The sequence below is a fragment of the Prosopis cineraria genome, unplaced genomic scaffold (assembly GCF_029017545.1).
Source record: "Prosopis cineraria cultivar Desert tree isolate PC_DT_omini unplaced genomic scaffold, ASM2901754v1 PC2, whole genome shotgun sequence".
Lineage (NCBI taxonomy): Eukaryota > Viridiplantae > Streptophyta > Magnoliopsida > Fabales > Fabaceae > Prosopis > Prosopis cineraria.
In genome coordinates, this window is record NW_026555333.1 from 48,159,890 (window position 1) to 48,179,608 (window position 19,719).

Here is a 19,719-nt window from a genome sequence, read left to right on the forward strand (position 1 = left end):
AAATAAGATGTGTGTCTGTACAAAAAGTTATTCAACAGTAAAATACACTAAATAAATAAAAACCAAATACATTTCAATTTCAAACCAATTAATATGCATATAGTTTTCACCCCCTTTCGACCCCTACATCTATTCTTGGATTGGGTTTCCTACATCTATTCTTAGTATGCCCAGCTTAATTACATCTTGAGCAATGGTACACCTTCTTGTTTTGAAACTGTGACTCTCTTCGCTTGGTGTGTAGTCGTCCTGGGAGATGTGTAGTTAGTGGTGGTTCTAAAAAGGTATTGTTTTCATAATTTTCATAATGTATCTTGATCAACTGAGGCATATTAATGATTTCCACCGGAATCATTGTAAAGCTATAAATTTTTCTTGTGCATAGATGCTTTTGTAAATACAATTACGTCTTCAAATATCTGTCCAACAACCATAAATAAATTATTTCATTTTACTTAATTAACCTCAGGGAGTAGTGTAAGAGCATTTTGTATTGAACATGACAAAGAGGGTAATATACCTTCAAGCTCTTACCTAAAGGAAGATTTTGGCTGTGACCATGGTAAGAAATCTTTCATTTTCCATTCACAATTATTCACAAGTTAATACTTCTTTTGCTGAAGTAATTGCCATATAAGAAATAAACCTGAAACAACTAGGAATAATATATAAATTTATTACTTTACAACTATCCTTCCTGCAATCTCAACTATGATTACAGCAATTTAGCATCCATGTTACATTTTTCAACATTAGCATACTTTTCATCACTGAACAGAAAAAAATCAGCATTCACATTACAACTTTCTTTTATTTCACTTAATTTTTTTCAACACTATCTATGTCTTACTTCATAGCTATCCTTCTCGTAATCTCAATTATGATTACAACAATTTAGCATCTATGTTATATTTTTCAACATCGACATACTTTTCATCGCAGAATAGAAAAAAATCAATATCCACATTACATCTTTCTTTTTTTTCACTCAATTTTTTCAACACTATTTGTTACAGAAATCATTTATTGTGCGTGTATATGTATATAATCTATATAATTATCAACAAGATCTCTTTTTTTTTCTTAGCTATAGAAGAGAAACGATGTAAAATATCATTTACAAAGATACAAAAATTATCTTTCGCCCAAGAGAGAAAAGAAAATATAAAAGATAGAGAAGAGGAAAACTTTAAAACTTCAGATTTTTCACGTAAGGGAGGGAAGAAGATGAAAAAGAAGCAATAAATGTAATTAGTTATTACTGAGAGGGGAAGAAGATGATGACCCAAATAACGATCTACTTTACTCAAGACTATGATTTTTTGCTCAAATTTTTCACGCACATAAGAGTAGATTTTTCACACTTAAAACGAAATAAAGAATGCAAGGAAGAGTTGATCTCTTTTAGTATTTAGTGGAGGATAATTTTATAAAGTTAAGTATATTTTTTATTTTAATTAAAAATCATGATTCTTAATTGAAATTTTAATATTTTATAATTTTTAATTGAGATTAATATCCTTTGGTCCTTAATTATTATTTTTCAAAAAAAAAAAAAAAAAAAACAGGCAAGCAAGGTGAATGACCATATCTCGGGCTCGGGAGTCGGTAGCCGCCATCTCATTCCCAGATCTGAAACCTCAACTCAAGCATCAAATCGTCTCATCGGCCACCGCATCTTGACGTTGCTTGTCCACCGCAAAGCTCTTCCTCCTCCTCCTTCTCCTGCCCTCGGACGGCGAAGCTCTTCTTTCTCCTTCTCTTATCCGTCGCTCCAACGGCGAAGCTCGTGGACTCGCTGCTGCGGCTCGCCTTCTCCCTCTGCAACAGCGTCGTGAAGCTTCAAGCTCTCCGTCTCTCTCTCTCTCTCTCTCTCTCTCTATCTATCTATCTATCTGGTAACTTTGATTTATCTCTCTCCCTCTGCTTCATTTTTTATTTTTCTGGGCTTTTATTAAATTTGAGATGTTGATGGAGTTCAGCTTAGTTCTTTTGTTATCTCTCGTTCCTTAGTTAAGCTGCGTGTAGTTCTTTCTGCTTCTCAGCGCTTCCAACCTCTGATTTGATTCTGTCACCTTCTTGTTATGAAACTACACCCACACACACATGAAAAATGAAATATGAAAGATAAATTACATTATTTTTTATTTATATTTTAAGATACTTGATGGTGATTATATTCTGAAGCCTTCTATACAAATGCCACCTTGGCCATTCTGTTTCTGAAATCTGGAGCTGTGTCTCAGTGCGCGCTTCCCTTTCTTTCTCGCCGCCACCGTTTGCTGACCTTTTCTATCTGCTACTATATTCAATTCAATTCGCTTTTCTTTCTGCTTTTTTCTCTCTAATGTACCGGTTGCTGATGCTGATCTCCACCTTGGTTTTGTTTGACAGGAATTTTTTCTGCTATTTTTAGTTAGTCTTTTTTTTCCCCGCTCAAAGATGGTCGGCATCGTCTTTTTTAAATACAGAACAGTCTCTCGAAGCTCGCAGAGAAAGAAAGAATCTGTTTTAACTTCTTTATTCACACGGTGTTAGTCTTTGACTTTCGTCTTCTGTTTTCTTGGTTGTGTTTTTCTTTAAGTTATATCTTTGCTAACAAATTCATGTGGTTTTAAAAATGATAGATTACGTAATACTTTTGTTTCGTAACTTCTGTGATAGTACTGTTTATAATCAGTCTCATAATTTAGAGTCTGGTTAAGAGTGCAGGTTATAGACATGGTTGAACAGGGCAGCCAGAGGAATAGGCCAAATATACTGGTGACTGGTACACCGGGGACAGGAAAGACAACAATGTCCTCTGCTCTAGCTGAAGCAATCCAACTTCGCCATATCAATATTGGAGAATTGGTCAAAGAGAAGAATTTGCATGATGGATGGGATAATGAGCTTGATTGTTATATCATTAATGAAGACTTGGTGAGCTGCTATATGGATCAATGTTTAAGAAATACTTGTTTCTATTTCTTGTGTAATTGCCATCGTAGGTGTAAATGGATGAATTTTACCATGCTTCCTTGCAGACCTGAATTAGGCCCAAGATAAAATACACAAGACATCAAAAAGGCTAATGGTTCGATAGAGTTTGAATGGGTTTATCTGATTGTGTGTTTAGATAGTATAGTAATGAGTAGGATCATTAATGGTACACATCTGCATAAAAATATTATATCATGACAATACTTTTTCATGATGAAAGTTGAAGTAACTATTTAAAATATTTTTCAGTTTCCTTTTCTGACAACAAAGATGCGAGGTACACTTATTTGTTACGTAAGATGGTAGATACTTGGTAATGTTTTTTTGATTCAATTTTTTCTCTTTGTTATAATTGTTTTCCATGGTTGGGGGGTTTAAGGGAGTCCGTTGGTAAAAAGTGGCTTCCTTCAGTAGGGGGCTTTGAGGGTCCTTTGCCTGATTTGAATAGATGATTCTTATAACTACTTAGACAACATTGCATAAAGAATTTGCTTGACTAGCCAATCATCCCAATCCCAAAATATTTAAAAAAAAATTGTTTGGTTAACTAGATATTTTATTTTTTGGGCCTAAAACACTCTATAGTATACATTATTAAAAACTGTTGCATCCATTCTATGCAATGCTTTCTTATCCATTGAAGCATTTGGGCTAGGTGTGAGGGGCGAGAGAGGAAAGGGGTAAGGCATCGAGAATATATTGCAGATGGGGTCAGAAGGAGGGCAAGGAGGATTGGAGTACAGTGTGGGAGAGACTGAATCACACACTTTATGGGAGTCAGCCTTGGCCTACTAGTCATGGAAACATCATTCTCTAATGCCTCGAGAGTCATCCTCGTCTTACTACATCCCCCAGTTTTATCGTCCTAGGTAGTCAGCCTTGGCATGTTTACATGGCATCCATAACAGTGCCGAACTTCAGGTGTAATGGATAGTTAAAATAGCAAAACAAAAAATAGTATTTTGAATAAGTAAAAACCAATTTGTTGATTCAGTATTTCTTGGATTCTAGCCGACCCCACCTAGTGGGATAAAGGCTTGTTGTTGTTGTTGTTGTAGTATTTCTTGGATTCTAACAGACATATATTGGTTGGATTTTGTAGGTCTGTGATGAGCTTGAAGACATCATGGAAGGAGGAGGGAACATAGTGGACTACCATGGCTGTGATTTCTTTCCCGAGCGGTGGTTTGATTGTGTGGTGGTACTTCAAACAGATAACTCTGTGTTGTATGACCGCTTGAGCAAGAGGTAAATGGATGAAGTTGCGAATGATGATTATTTAACTTAATTATTTTTTCATCTCATGCAAATTACATACTATCTCAAAACTCTGTGACAGAGGGTACAGTGAGTCAAAGCTTTCCAACAATATCGAGTGCGAAATCTTTCAAGTTCTGCTTGAGGAAGCAAAAGAAAGTTACCCAGAGGACAGAGTTGTTGCATTAAGGAGTGATACTATTGAAGACATAAATAGAAATATTGCAACTCTAACAGAGTGGGTAAGAAACTGGCATCCCCGATCTTAGTTGCAGCGAACTCAATACAGCAAAAGCAGGACCTTGTAGATATTGTTTTGCTGTCTTCTTTGTACTGTTTTCCTCCTTTTGAGGTTTAGTTTCATATTAAAACTGGCCTTCTTCCTGCTGTTTTCCTCAGCATGGAGTTATCTTTTAAGTTTTTTCTATGCTAAAGTTCCAATAATTTAAGATGTTTGAACATGAGAACTTCCTCAGAAGCGAGCTTTCGTTCTGGTGTGGGGTGTAAGAAAAAGTGTTTTAGCGGTGAGTATGATGTCTATTTCCTTCCAGCTAAAGTGAGATCGTTTTGTAAGATTATTACAGAAAGAAGTCTATATAAAGTATGAGTTGCGTTTAATCAAATAGTTTTAAGTTATTTTGGTGAGGTAGGCAATCTTCAAGAATAATATAAAGTTTAGCATGGTATCATGAGCCTTTTAATCTGGAAGGCATAGGAGAAAAAGAAAAAGGGGACCAAAAAAGAGGAAACAAGGCCATGCCTTTATGTAGAGGTTTACTCACATCCTCAAATTCCAGTGAGAAGTACCCTTTTGCGTTCGTCCAACGCCTTTTTATATTGAGGTTTACTAATTATCATCTCATTTTAATGAGCATTGATTTTCCCAGTCTCCTCAGTTAATATATTATATTCATTTCATTTTTCTGTGCATCTAAAAGATCCAAATTGAACAAGTTAGATCCTTTACATAAAAAGAAAACTACTCCATGCACACTCTTTTGCTGATGTACATTCGCGCATCCTGTGTGATGAATATGTAACATTAAAGCATCAGAGAATCCAATTTGCAAAGAAAAGAGGCCAGCCTTGAAAATGGCATGCCATGTGCAAATGGGTGAATTGATCAACAATTTCAGGAAGAATTCGAATTCTACGGCAAAACCCCATCAATTTGGCGATGATTACATTGATTGATCACATTGGGTTACAGTAAAACTAAGCCTTATTGCAAATTTGGCAAAGCTATAATAAAGTACAGGACCTTCACTTTTTTTTTTTTTTTTGGTTCTTTTCCAGACTAGTCTATCAGCTTATGTACAGCATATCCTCCTCGAAGTCCAATGACCCAAAATCAAAGGTGGCATTCGGAAGCCTCAGAAACGTTGGGAGACTTGGCAATCAGCAGCCCTCGCAGCCCTCGCACAGGCAAGGTTTAAGCAATCCAAAACAATATTGAACAAACAAAAACAATCTTGCTCTTTGCGTTCAAATTAAAAAGCAGGCCGCTTCCTCTCCAACTCACTGTCACGTTAGGTTTCAATTCAAAACTGGGGACGCCATCAAAAACTCTGCCAAAAGGATTTTGTATCGCTCATAATTTAATTGACGTCCTCTTTCACAGTCTTCCTTTCTCTCGCTCGGAAGTCCTCTAAACTCCGGTATTCTTCTCTGAGCAATTTATCTAGCTCTGGGTGTTTGCTTAGCGGTTCTTTCTGGTCCCGCACTGCACGATAGTGGTGAAATGCCCTGCCATAACCAAAAGAAAATAAGTAGTTTCAAGAGTGATTGATAACGTAATATGGCCCCAAACAATCCGAGATCAGTTACAATTGTGCGGCAAAATTTTAAGACGAAAGAGTTGATTAATTACCAGTATTTTTCCAGGCCATACAGATTGCCCTTATGGTAAAAGTCCAGAGTCAACTGTTCAAAATCCTTGTATAGATCCTCTCTGAATTCCTTCTCCAAGCCATAACTGAAACAAAAATTGCTCAAAATCACGAGAGGAACAATGTGCACCAATTTTTCCCTTTCAAATTGCTCATTTTACAAGCAGTTTAATCAGTTTTCTACAAAAATTCATTGCATATTTGCAGACCTTTTGCACAGCTATTTCCTCATACATTTCCATTACGAGAGCCTAGTTCAGATGCAGTTTCCTCTTTTATAACTATAATGATGATGATGATGATGATGAACTCGAACATAAAACGTCAAAAATGTCAAATTAGTTTATTCAGATTGAGAGAACTAGAAAATAAAAGGTAAATGATGGTACTTACATAAATTTATCAAGCCAATAAAGACACATTTCGATACTATTACCTGTAGAATCTGAAAAGGCACTCTATCCCGTAATAATAATTAGCCAATGCGTCCTCCATTGCTAGTTTCTTAAATTCATCGTACATACAAGGAACAAACATGTCTCTGAGAAAGTATGACCAGAACCTGTATAGCGTATTCATTTCCTGCACAGACAAGCAAATCCTACTGAAATAAGTAATTATGCGATTGAAAGTAACGGTCAAGAGTCCAGAATATAAACATGCTAAACTTGTAAGTAACAGAAAGGGTGTTCAAGGAAAAAAGTTTAGTGTTACGGAGAAACAACCAGGATAATAAGACTTCATGAAAAACTCAACTAAAGATTGGCAATGCTAAGTCACGAATTAATTAACTAAGAACAGCAGCAATCTTTTGTTAAAAAAATGGAAAACAAAAGAAAATGTTTCAAAACTTACACGAACAATATTAACAATATGAATCAACCCTCCTACCACCAAGGCAAATATAATTAAAATCTATTAACTCCACCATTCGATCTTTAATCAGGTATTGTTTCAAAGGAGGTTAAGAGTTTTAGTCCACCTCACTGTAGCCAATTCCAAGTTTCTTTCTATCATTCAGGCACCGCTTATGATACTTGAGATACCTATAAGGAAGAACAGTCACATAAACGACATGACAATGCACTATAACATCCACTCTACAAGTCCTCATGCACAAGCAGTAGCACTATCACTTACTTCTGATGTTTGAAACCATTTTCTTCTAAAAGTTGGTGACTCGGATGCTGAAATGGTGGAAAAGACTTGGGCAAGGAACCTACAGGTGGGCTACTTCCAGAAAGACTTCCATGTGGTGAAACACTCAATTTGGAAGGTCTGGGGCTGCAAGATTGAGATAATTGTTGGAAAGTTTCATATTCATCAAACAGAACAATCAAACAATAAATATAACATTTCTTTTAGCATTTATGACATGCTCCTCATACCAATGATCGCTTCATGTTATTACTCAAATTGAGGCAACAAAAACCAACATTACACAGTAGAGCTTAGGGCACAGACAAATCCAAACTGACCCATGATTTTCAGGAGGCGTAGAAGCAAAGAAAAATCCAACTGAATTACTTGGTGGACTTTCAGATATGATTCCCAGAGAGTTACGACCAGTTCCATGATTTCTAAAATTGCTAGAGAAAAACCGCTGCTTATGGGAAGACTGCTGCTTGAGAGAGCCTTTTTGTTTCCTCCGTAGACTGGCGCTTCCAGACTCTTCTAGGGCATTGCTTCCACTGGTAGTTTCTCCCACCTTCATGGCAGACACTCCTGGAGTATTGCTTGTAGATTTTAACTTTCGATCCCTATTATCAAAATTATTCTTTCTACGATTTGACCGCTTATTTTTAAGTTCCTGTCAATAATTATGTGGGTAACATTAATTCAATGTTGAAGAGATGATGCCACCCTGGTAAAAGCAAGAAAGAAAGATAACTTTTTAACCTGTTCATAGAAGTAAAGACCATCATTTATTGCAGAAGCTAGTTCACTGGAAATGGATTTTGGTCCTTTGCCACCAACTTTAGATCCTCGTTTAATATCACTATTCTGTACATCAGAAATAGAAAATAAACAAATAATTCATTTGCGCAAGCTCAATAGAGGACCAAGAAAAATCATAATGCTATAGTTGTGCAGTTCCAGCCTCTTTATAGCCATTTAAGCACCCAAAATTTATTTAAGATTTCATCAATTCTGTTTAAAGTACCCACTTTATTCCTCCTACTTCTTGGAAACTAACGAGTCAAGGAAAAGGAGATGAAGCCAAGGGGCATAGAACTGGTTCAAAAGAATGCTTTTTTGCTTGTGTATATGAATATAATCTGAGCAGGTATTTATATCGGTTTACCTGCACATGCCAGCAAAATCCTTAATGATCAATCCCACTAAATTAGCCTCTAACCTGTCTAAATTAGCATTTGATCCTATTTATGATTCTTCATAGTATTACAATTAATACAGAATATCCTTCAAAAGAAATGGCATGTCAGAAGATTTACAAGAACTTGGAAAAGTGGAAGGGTGCATTCCTTGGGAAGCCGTGTCATGTCACCCTTATCCAGGCTAGTTTATCTGCATTTGTTTTTACTATCCTCTCTAGAGTCACTTTAATAGCTTAAGCTTTTGAGATGAAAGGGTGCTCAAAAAGGTTCTTGACATGTGTGTCAACGCCTATACATTTATAGTGGGATGAGAAAACGACCATGGCTTCTCTATGGAGCCTTTCTCACAGTTTATTTAGACAACTGTCTTTGCCAAATACAAGTGGCCTTGTAGCATTCATGACCTGCTGGTTAATGGATCTTGGCTGGGTTTTCTTGTGTTCTATAATGTTCTCTGCTCTTTTGAGGGGGACTTCCCATCATCCTTGTCTGTAATCTTCCTAATATAGCTTTTCTTCTCATAAAAAATAAACAAAAACCAGCTTTTTAGGGAAGAAAATGCATTTTTTTAAGGGTTAAAGGTCATTTTTACCCTTGAAGTATACGCAAAAGTACATAAATGACTTTAAACTCAACTATGGGTCATTTATATCCCTGAAAAAGATTTTGTTTTTTCAATCTACCATTTTCTCCATTCATTTTTCCATTAGTGGGCCCAGTTTTCAATTTTTTAATATTTTTTATTATAGAATATTACTTGTGGGCCCCATATTACTGTTTTTTTATATTTTTTTATCATCTCTCCTCTCCCTCTCAGATTTGTAACTCCCTATCTCACACTCTTCTTCTTGTCTCATACTCTTCGTCTCTCTCCCCCTCCTCTCTCCTCCACCATCGTAGCCATGAACTCTCCGTCTCACACTCTCTTCAGCATGGATGTTGAAGACCACAACATGTACCAACAGAGGCTGAAAGAAGCGCAGTGGAGCCAACTGAAGGGGTTGCCCATCTAATGATGACCACAACACGATGTTGAAGACCATAGCTAGAACAAGGCTTTTCGAGCTTCACTATAAAACTATCATACCTCAAGAAAAACTCCACCTTCTAGTAAAAGAAAAAGAAAAAAAGAACTCCACCAAAAACGCTCATAGAACAAAGTTCACCAGATTCTTCACTGCATACTGCTTGTTTGTCGCCGCCGACTCCTCTGTCTCCCGCCCATTCGACCAATACACGTACTTCAACAGCTTCTCTCCTTCTCAATGAACCTATCCTCCACAAAGTTCTATGCATCCTTGAACATTCTCGTCCTTCATAGCAAATGGCTGAAACACTAACAGCGTCCCTCCTTCACCAAAAACGCAGCTTCCAGTCAAGTCCAAAACCACCAAGCCCACGCACAAAACCACGTAAATGTGATTGTAAGTATGGGAGAACCCGTTGGTGCTGTCGGTGTAAGGAAGATTGATGATCCTTGTTTGCCGCACTAGAGTAGCAGTGCCCACGAAACCTTGTTCCACCACCATGTGATCCTCATGATGACCTCCTCATTGTCAATGGCTTCGATCTTTACCTCCAATTAGTGAATGAGCGGATAGCGTGCTGAAGAACATTGGAGGGAGCCGATGAAGAAGGTGGCCAAGGTGGGGAAGTGAGATTGGCAAGAAGTCCGAAAGCCTTGCCGACCCACTTGAAGGCTTCAAGGAACTCCTTGTTTCTCAGTGTCAAAGCTGGCCACAAAGAAGAGAGAGGAGAGGGAGGAGGAGAGAAGCAAACAAAAGGGAGTGAAAAAGTACTTAAAAAATAAATTGTGGGACCCACTGTAATATTTTATAGTAAAAAATATTAAAAAATTCAAATGTGGGACCCACTTAACAAGAAAATAACATCGAGGCATAGATGATTGAATTCCTAATGTGCAGCGATCTAATTGACCCATAGTTGAGTTTGAAGTCATTTGTGAGCCTTTGCGTATAGTCTAGGGATAAAAATGACCTTTAACTTCTTTTTTAAATTAGCTCACAAACAAAATACTCCATGTCCTATTTTATAAGATGTTTTTTGGAGTGAATTTATTAATGAAGCTTATTCCCAAATTAGCTCTCATTATTTCACTCCTTAAGGATCTTTCTTTCTTTCTCTTTCCCTTATTAAATGAAAGGTATTTTTAGTAAGTTTATATTTCCTTTCGGAAAACTTAAAATTCAAAATTGGATTTAATTGACTTCATTGGTATTTACAACTTTACCAAAAATACATCTTATAAAATGAAGCAGAGTAAATACCTGGGTAACAATGACAAGTCTCTGGACATCCCGGTCATTGACAACCATCTCATCATCTTCATCATCAATCCTTTTAGGCAGCAAAATCCATCAAATGAAATAAGTGTAAACTGTAAAGATAAATGTAACACACACTAGTTTGCACTTAACTAGAAATAGTATGACAATCACCTAATGCCATTCCATATGGGATTAGAACATCTCAAACAGAAGATGCTAAAATGGTTTTTAACAAAGAAAACAAAAAACTCCTCTTTCACATTAAAAAAAAAAGAATAGGGAAATATCAATCTTGGATGAGTCAAAAGTAAATGTTATTGAAAATACTATGAGAAAAAAGAGCTAAGAATGAGATGTTTCAGATAGCACATTTTAACATACGCAACAATAAATCTTATTCTAGTTTGATAAGGCAACAAACTTCTATGGGATGCAGAAGAAAGCATCCATCCTCTAATAATCTTGGAAGCACCAGTAAAGGATAGAGATTGGGGGTAAATCTGGAACACAAATGATAGGGAATAAGCAAATGAAAATAAAAAATACATGCGTTAACAAACCGTTAATAGTTCTAAGACAAAAGTAAAGCAAAAATGATTTTCAGGATTCTTTTTGTCAAAAAATGTTCAAGTTATGTATGAGACACTTCTCAGGGGGGGAACATGAAGACAAAAAATAGATGCACAAATATATCATACCAATCTTATGTGTCATATAAACTAATTAAGGTTGGGCAAATAATTAGAGTGCCATGTATCCAGGCTTCTCATTTCCCCACTACTGCTTCTGTTTATTATAAAGCTTTTAACTATTTTCCTCACTCTAAATAAAGATGTGTTTGCATAAAAAATAAAAAATGAAAGCCTTCATGTACAAGTAAAACATTGCTTTTCCAAAATGATTTGTTCTAACAATGCTTTTCAAAAATTGTTTTAAAAATAAGATTTTCAGAAAAGCAGAAACTTGAACCCTAACATCAAGACACAATGTCCACATATTTCCCACAAATGTATGGGTGTGCCCAAACCAACAAAAAAACAAAACAAAAAACCTCCCATTTTAGACACAGGCCAAGCATAGTATGGACTTGCTTGAAACATGGCTCTGGTTGTTGACACTAAAAAAGTTAAATAAGGTCATAAGCAACAAGAAAACTCATGTTGATGAGAAAATTATATTTCTTTCTACATTTTTTTTACTTTTACTTTTGTCTTTTCAATTTGGTATTACATATTTGTTCGAATATATTTGAACAATAAGCGTCCCCAGTCAAATATTCTACAAGACATTTTCAAAAACCTGAAGATGTTGACCATGTCCTTCCCATATGTTATCTAAGCCTGACATCCTCCCAAAGGTCATTCCCTAGCACATCTACGTAAGAATTAGATGCCATACCTTCTAGTAGAAGAAAGATCAGCCTTCTTTGGCATCTTGATTTCAAGCTCTATCTCTTCATCAAGCATAAATGTAGTTGCAAAATCATTACAGAGATCTTTGACATCCACGTCAGTCAGAGCCTCCATGTTTCCAGTCTCATTATCATCAATTTTTTTTGGCTCAGTATCTTGTGAGTAGAAGCATAACTTATTGTTGCTCATGTCATTATCAGTGAATTTGACACTTTCATCAGTTATTGCTTCTGATTTATTATTGGAAAGATGCTCTGCATCATGTTCGGTGTTTATTTGTGAAATTTCTGAACCATTTTTATTTGGTTGCATCTGTTCCACAAGAGTATTAAGAGTTGCTTCAGAAATTGGCTTTGTCCTGTCTCCAACAGCATCGCCATTTTCAAGAGATTTGGTTGTATCATATGCAGGTTGGTTCTGTTGGCTCTGCTGACTCTGAGCTGCTGATGCTGCTGGATTTCCTGTGGAAACTCTAATCCATTTTGACCAACTATCACGTCTCCTAATCTTTTCATCCTACGGAAACAGCACAAGCTACAATAAGAACAACTAAGAAAAAGAAGCAACACGCAGGCCATAAAAAGGAAATAAATAGAAAAGGAATACATGATACAAATATGATCAAGATATCATGAAATTGTCAAGCTTTTGATGCTCCAAAAGCATTAATATGGTATTCCTTGTATTAGAGTCTACAAAGAGACAAAGCTTAAAGATCACTAAGTTCAAAAATGGAAGATTCTTTGACCCCCTTGTTTCATGCATTAAAGCCATATGATTTTTCCCAACTTAGAGCCCAAATGATTTTCCCTCTGCTTAGCGCTTTTAGTTTCTCAAAAGTTGCACACATCTGAATTTAATATGCAAACTTAAGAAGAAAAAGTTTTCCAAAACAGATTTCTTTGAAGTTATGAAGCAGGAACCTATGTCTTTGGTAAAATTATTGAATACAAATTATACCATATCAAGTTGCCTTAAATAAGCATGATGATTGTGCCCAATTTATCAAAAACAGATCTGTCCAATAGAAGGAAAGAAAACTTAGAACCTTGTTGTGCTTGTCTCGAGATGAAACAACTTAATTGAAAAGTTTCAATAGGAATTATACAGTAATTGGAATAACATACAAAAAAGGGAGTGTAACTATTTATACTAAGGTTTTAGCTCTAAAGCTGTTTAAGTTCATCAAAGACCAACGACTGAAAACAGTGTTTCACATTCAAGCATGCATAGCTGCAGCCCCTGATTCATGCACACAAAAAGATCCAATGTTATGAAAGCTAGACCAGTTATTGAACCAGTCAAGTTACTAATAAGACCATAGTCAAACTGTAATTGAACCAGTAATAATTAAATTAATATATTTTAATTTTACATATTAAATATCATAAAAAAATGGAACGAACCATCAAACGTGGAAAAGCAAAAAACAACCAAGTCAAGTGAGAATCTGACCTGCACTTCTACCGTACTAGAGCTCTGCAGTGCATCAAGTATGAATGGTATGTCCTCACTCATCTTCTTAACCTATGGAAGTTTTGAGAAGAGTATAGCATCAGAATTACATTACTAAAATTTTAGAATAAGATTATTTATTAAAAAAACCTACAACTTGACAATTGACGTTATCTTATTGGGAATAATACAGATTAGGATGCACCTGCATAAAGCATACATTTTAAAAACTGTAACATGTTCGGGAGGCAAAAAATTTACAGACAGACCCTTTTAAAGCCAGCAACAGTGGATATTGGAACCCATCCTTGGTCATCCATCAAGGAAATAAGATAATGATCATTCTGAAGATTTTCATCACTGCCAAGAGAAAGCACTGAAGTCAGCAGTTTGCTGGATGAGGAATCTAATCAGATTGCTTACATTTGTATAGTCCCAGTATTTAGATTAACCTGGTTACAGGAGTCCTTAAAACATGCTTAATACGCATCAAAATCGTTGCCACTTTCTATGGCTCAACTTGAAATTATAAAGCCTAATAGAAAAGGCAATAATTATCTTAGACTTAGTTACATTCACTTCCCAAAGCAACAAATCAATCATCCCTTACTGTCCCATCTAGCAGTAAAATCAATTCATTCATCCTCATCTAGAAGATTATGTTGATACCCAATTGTCTAAGCTAATGACACCCATTGGGATGAAAACAATATTAACAAAAAAAAAAATTATTATAATACAGCAAAATGTTATATAAGACATACTTCAATGTAGCCAATAGCACTTTTAAGTTAAAAGCCAATATCCTCAATTAATTTACTGACCTGAAATAATATTCTATCTGTTTTACAATGCTAGCCCTCAAAGATATAGTTTCTGGAGGCATTGGCTGAGATCCTGGATTGACAGGATATGGAACAAAGTGACGGGGATGTGATCCTCTAATAGAACCTGGGGGTGCGATGGGGACATACCATACAGGTGGAGGTCCTACGCAGAAACAAAATCATTGAGATACAGAACCAACCAGAAGAGGAATTGAAAAATAAAAAAATACTGAGCTGTTCCCTAATCATTCAAGAAAGACAAATAAATTCCTGTGCAGAGAGATCTGCATATGTAGTGCCAGAGTTAACGAACAGAATATTTACCTGGAAAGCTTGGAGCAACCATGTAACCAGGAGGTGGACCATAAAATGGAGGTCTAATAAAGGTCCTTGTTCCCATGCCCTGTTGCATAGAGATGTTTGTTCTTGGGGGGAATGCCCTTTGATGATGCCAAGTATTATTTACATGGTCAACTTGTTCCTGCATATGGGATCTTCCACTAGAAATATTAACATAAGCATTCGGATCCCCTTGCACTGATGGTTGAACATTTTTTGCATCAACAGCATGAGCAGTTGAAACAAAGGCTTGCCTTGGTGCCTGAGATGCAGGCTTTATTAAAGGACTTTCAACACTTGGAAAAGGTCCTGGTCCAGGAGGGAAAGCATAGCCAGGAACAGCAATGTGAGGTGGGGGTACCATAGCATGAAAAACTGGTGGGACTGGTGGTTGATGATAAGCCATTGGTACAGGAAAAGGAGGTGCACCACTGGAGTTGCGCTTAGGACCTGATTTCTGATGACGTGATGATGAGATCTTATGCAACGAATTAGGGTTTCCAGAGCCATTTGACTTCTGCTGAACAACTAGCCCCTGTAATAATACAGACAAGCATGAAGAAGCAAAGCATATTTAGTATCAAATTTAAGACTCTTGTGACATTAAACTATTATTTCTATTGTAAAAAACACAAGAACAATGAAATTTAAAACAAAAAGGTTTCAATATCAGCCATCTGAGGAATTTCTTAAAGCTACTTCCAATTCTCATTTTTCTTAGTATATATCACTTAAAGTTACTTCAACACTCATTGTTCCACTCATACCTTTCCACGACAATCATTTCAAAATGCAAACCTAGTAACACCTCTAGACCCCTAACCATCATATGATATTCTTTAATCCACTAAACAATAATTTGAGATGTTCAACCAAATTGCAAACGAGCAGAAAGTTTAATAGCAAAAGATCAAAGCGATATGTTTTTCTTTCAACTTGCCAAATTTGAACTAATGACAAACAATTTTAAATTACCAGAGCAACACAAATATCACCACCTAGAACCAAGCATGTCAGAATTATTCCACCAAGGCAGGATAAATACAATGACTGACAGAGACCACAAACAACTACAACATGGTATAATCATTGGAGATTTGAATATAAAACATCAATTCAAATTTTTACTCGCATCAATAAACTTGAAAAATTCCATGCGTGACAACTACCCTAACCATGCAAGAGACCAACCGACCGCATTCCCTACTGCCCCCCCCTAAAAAACCAAAACCCATAACAAAAAGGAATTCCCTTGCCCCTAATAACCACAACGGACAAAATAACCTGATTCCTACTTCCCAACGGGATGCAAGAACTTGAAAGAATCCCCATATACATAACATTTTTTGGATATTAAGTAAATCTTTAAAATGCCAAAGCAATATATTTCTAAAATATTCAAATATAATTTATAAAAATACAAATTTATTGAAGTTTATTAGTATAAATTACAAGCATTTAATTAGACCCATTTCCTGTATGTTAAACAAAGTTTCAGGTGAACCACATTGTTTATGACTTATGAGTAATACATCTTACAACAGATTTTATATTATATATTGATGATATTGATTAGTAATCAACGTATGGATAAAAAGTAATTGAATAAAATGAACGATGCTATTGTAATTTTAATATAACATATTCCACAAGAGATAGTCCCCATCCCCAAATTCTAGAAATGAAAAAATATATTCCATTCTTGTCCCCTGTGAAGGGGGAATTGTCCCTGTTCCTATGCAAGGCAAGCGCTATGGGAATCATCCCAATGCTGGAAACTGTCCATAAATTGGATTAGGAAGACAACACTTGGAGAATAGTTTTAGCAATACAAGAAACAACAACAAGAAGAAGTCTCTTCCTACTAGATGTGGTTGGTTATATAGATTGCATCACGCCATTGTGTTTTACCAACTACCAAGCCTTTGGGTGTATTATTATCAAAAAGATCTCGTTCAACAACTTCCTTAAGTGTTCAAATATTAAATATGAAAAGTTAAAATATAAAAAGGTACGCACTTGATAACGTTAAAATATAAAAAGGCACGCACTTGATAACGTGAGAAAAAAGAAGCGAGACAAGCTAGTTAAAATATAAAAAGGTATACACTTGATAACGTAAGAGAAAGCTCAAAATATAAGCGTTAAGGCATTACTATAGAATATCGATAGAAGATAGCTAGTTAAACGTCTATGTAGAGAAATCTTAAATAACCAACAGTAACAGGTGGTAAAATAAATGATAAAATTTCTAAAATTCCACGGTGCCCACCAGCGTAAAAGCTGCCTAATAAGCAGCTCATCAACAGCAACAAAATAATTTGTGGTCAAAAATGCTTTTTAGCAGGAGACAGCATTAGTCATAAATATTATGGGCCCAAAAACATGAAATTTAGAACCAAACTAGACAATGAAGTTTTCCTTTTAAAAGCAAAGTCTATTCAGATTTCTAGCAACAAAAACCTATAACTGATCTCAGAAGAAAAAAAAAACATCATACTAATAATGACATTATCACATTTCAGATTAGAAACCATAATGCTATACAAGATAGGTTAACCTGCATAGGTGGAGGTCGTGAAGCAGCCTCCCCGGAGATTGGAACAACAGCCGACGCATCCTCGAGCTTTGCTGCAGTCTCAGAATTCTTAAGACGTTGAGCATCAGAGAGAGCAGGCCAAGACTCAGCGCCCATCATAACAGCGACATCACTTCCGTTCCCATCTACAACAGGAGTCTTCCACGGTGATTTGGGGGCATTAACCTCCTTCTGATCCTCGCCAATCTCACTCTCAGCAATCACCATCACTTGCAATCACCTAACTCTCAAATTTGCCCTCTTTGAACCTCACTATCTCACCAAATTACAATCACAGCTTACAAAACGACAGGAAAGAAAGAAAACTAAATGATCAATTAAACATGTGAAAGTACGACAGAGATGAATTCACTTGCCACTTGAATCAATAGTTATCATCCATAGGATGAATAAGCAAAAGAATCCAGAGCTGGAGCAGCAGGAATCCAAGTGGGATTTCAGTAAAAAGCAAACTGTGGAAGTTTTGATCAGGGTTGAAGCCGGGGAGGGGGCAGGATGGAAGGCGGGGTGGGAATGGGGTTTGCTTGGTGCGGTAGGAATTAGGGTTTGTGAGGAGAGTGAGGGTGATGAGATTGATAGTGGCTTGTTTGGGTGTGCTACAGTTAACTATTAGGAGTTGCAGACGCCTACAAGTGCGATGAACAGGTGAAAAGAGAAGCTCAAGGTTTCAAGGGCTTTTATAGGGGTGCCCTATCAAACGCGAGTGTGCAAGTGTAGATCACCGTGTTTCCACTGGCTGACCACTTGAGGAATTGAGAGACGTTACAAGCAAACAGTGACGTGCGGGTTAAAGGGTTCGGGTTGGCGGCCTATGAGTGCCCCAATCAATCTTTTGTGGGGAAAAAATTGGAGTTAGATTTAGATTAAATTAAATGTAAAGATATAATGTAAAAATTTAATTATAGTTTTTAAAATTGTAATTATTTTTAAATGTTAAAGTTATGGATTGTAATGATTTAAATAAATTTATCTTCGAGTTTAATAAAAAATGGTAATTTTTTTAACCTATCCAAATTATTTAGGAAAAATGATAATAAAATCTTCTAAATTATATAAATGACAATTGGAGTTAGATTTGGCGCATTGCATGTTTCATGATAGCAAACTTTTGCTGTCAATTTGAAAGCTTTTGGGTAACTTCCTATATGCTTCATTCCTCCATTCAATGTCAATTAACGCAAATTAAGTGTCTATAAAAAACTCTTTTCAAACTCTAACTAATAACTTTAGTTTTATAATCAAATTATTACACAACTAAAATTTGGATACTTTTTTTAAAATTTTCACTTTTTCAACCTTTTTTGCAAAACTAAGTGTCTAACTCATTTACCAAAACCCAATAGATATTAACACTACTTAGACCACATGCAAAATACCAAAATTAACTTGTATAATGCACCATATCATATCAAACACTTATAATTCATAATTTCAATACTCGACCCCTTAATTCAAAAACATAGAAGGGGAGTTCAAGCACCTTTTTCATCAAATAATTCATAATTATCACATAATATGTCTAACTCTTACTTGCATTAGTATTTTGGTTCTATCACATATATCATATTTTATAAACTTACTCCCTAGAGCCCAAATACACTTATAACTCATAAAACACATAATGCAAGTAAGAATCAAAATTGATTATTCCTAGTTGGCAATTTCAATTGTCATATACACATACATGCTCAAAAATAAAAAGGCCTACTAAATTAGATCGTAATCCTAAGCTTCTAGTTGTTTTCCTCTGTTTAGTCCTCTTAAGCTATTTCCTGTAATACTGAAGCTAGTGGGATGAATACAACCACTCAATAACAAGGTCCAACTAACTTATACTAATGCATGCCAATTAATTTAAATGTAAGTAGCTAATTACAATAAGATTTCAAATCACAAATCATCCTCTAGAACGTAAAATCCATACTTTTAAGGATAAATGCACATGCTCAAAGGATCATGATTCATTAGCACCATTTCATACAAGGAAATAACTAATCACATAGTCTATCGACATAATTTATCATAAAACCAAGTTATACTCGCATTTATCTACATTAGGGTCACAATACATATAACTATGTGCCCTTTTCACTATATGCATGATTACACCTCCTTTATATCCTTCTTATTCTTCTGACATAAAACTGTGGACTATAGTATATTGGGATAGTCTATAATTCGGGACTTCCCTAACCTAAATACTTATAAGGGGATTACCCGACCAAGGTTTACCCAACTCACTTATGAAACATGATTTTCCCTATTTTCTCACGCTAGGGGGTGTCATTCTCCCTCAACTAGCTTCCTCGCTAAACCAGTGGATAGCTAGCTA

General features: G+C 35.8%; 2 protein-coding genes across 7 annotated transcripts; one reads left to right on the forward strand and one right to left on the reverse strand.

Moving 5' to 3' along the window:
- The first annotated feature begins 1,607 nt into the window (after positions 1-1,607).
- On the forward strand, positions 1,608-4,656 carry LOC129303309 (adenylate kinase isoenzyme 6 homolog). 5 transcript variants are annotated; one of them, XM_054942529.1, is made up of 5 exons: positions 1,608-1,898; positions 2,395-2,531; positions 2,706-2,922; positions 4,085-4,230; positions 4,322-4,656. In XM_054942529.1, exons 2-5 carry the CDS (start codon positions 2,443-2,445, stop codon positions 4,506-4,508), a joined length of 639 nt encoding a protein of 212 aa, XP_054798504.1. In that variant the 5' UTR covers positions 1,608-1,898; positions 2,395-2,442; the 3' UTR covers positions 4,509-4,656. The 5 variants fall into 5 exon arrangements, with proteins under 5 accessions (XP_054798504.1, XP_054798506.1, XP_054798505.1 ...); XM_054942531.1 differs by lacking the exon at positions 2,395-2,531; XM_054942530.1 differs by lacking the exon at positions 2,395-2,531 and having other exon boundaries at positions 2,713-2,922.
- A 646-nt stretch (positions 4,657-5,302) lies between these two features.
- LOC129303307 (la-related protein 1A) lies at positions 5,303-18,087 on the reverse strand. 2 transcript variants are annotated; one of them, XM_054942528.1, is made up of 15 exons: positions 17,744-18,087; positions 17,349-17,639; positions 14,774-15,323; positions 14,447-14,612; positions 13,892-13,982; positions 13,623-13,694; positions 12,154-12,683; positions 10,756-10,825; positions 8,028-8,132; positions 7,607-7,938; positions 7,269-7,412; positions 7,111-7,174; positions 6,565-6,710; positions 6,110-6,214; positions 5,303-5,985 (listed from the first exon to the last, which is right to left on the reverse strand). In XM_054942528.1, exons 2-15 carry the CDS (start codon positions 17,592-17,594, stop codon positions 5,838-5,840), a joined length of 2,769 nt encoding a protein of 922 aa, XP_054798503.1. In that variant the 5' UTR covers positions 17,595-17,639; positions 17,744-18,087; the 3' UTR covers positions 5,303-5,837. The 2 variants fall into 2 exon arrangements, with proteins under 2 accessions (XP_054798503.1, XP_054798502.1); XM_054942527.1 differs by having other exon boundaries at positions 17,349-18,087.
- Positions 18,088-19,719: the final 1,632 nt, after the last annotated feature.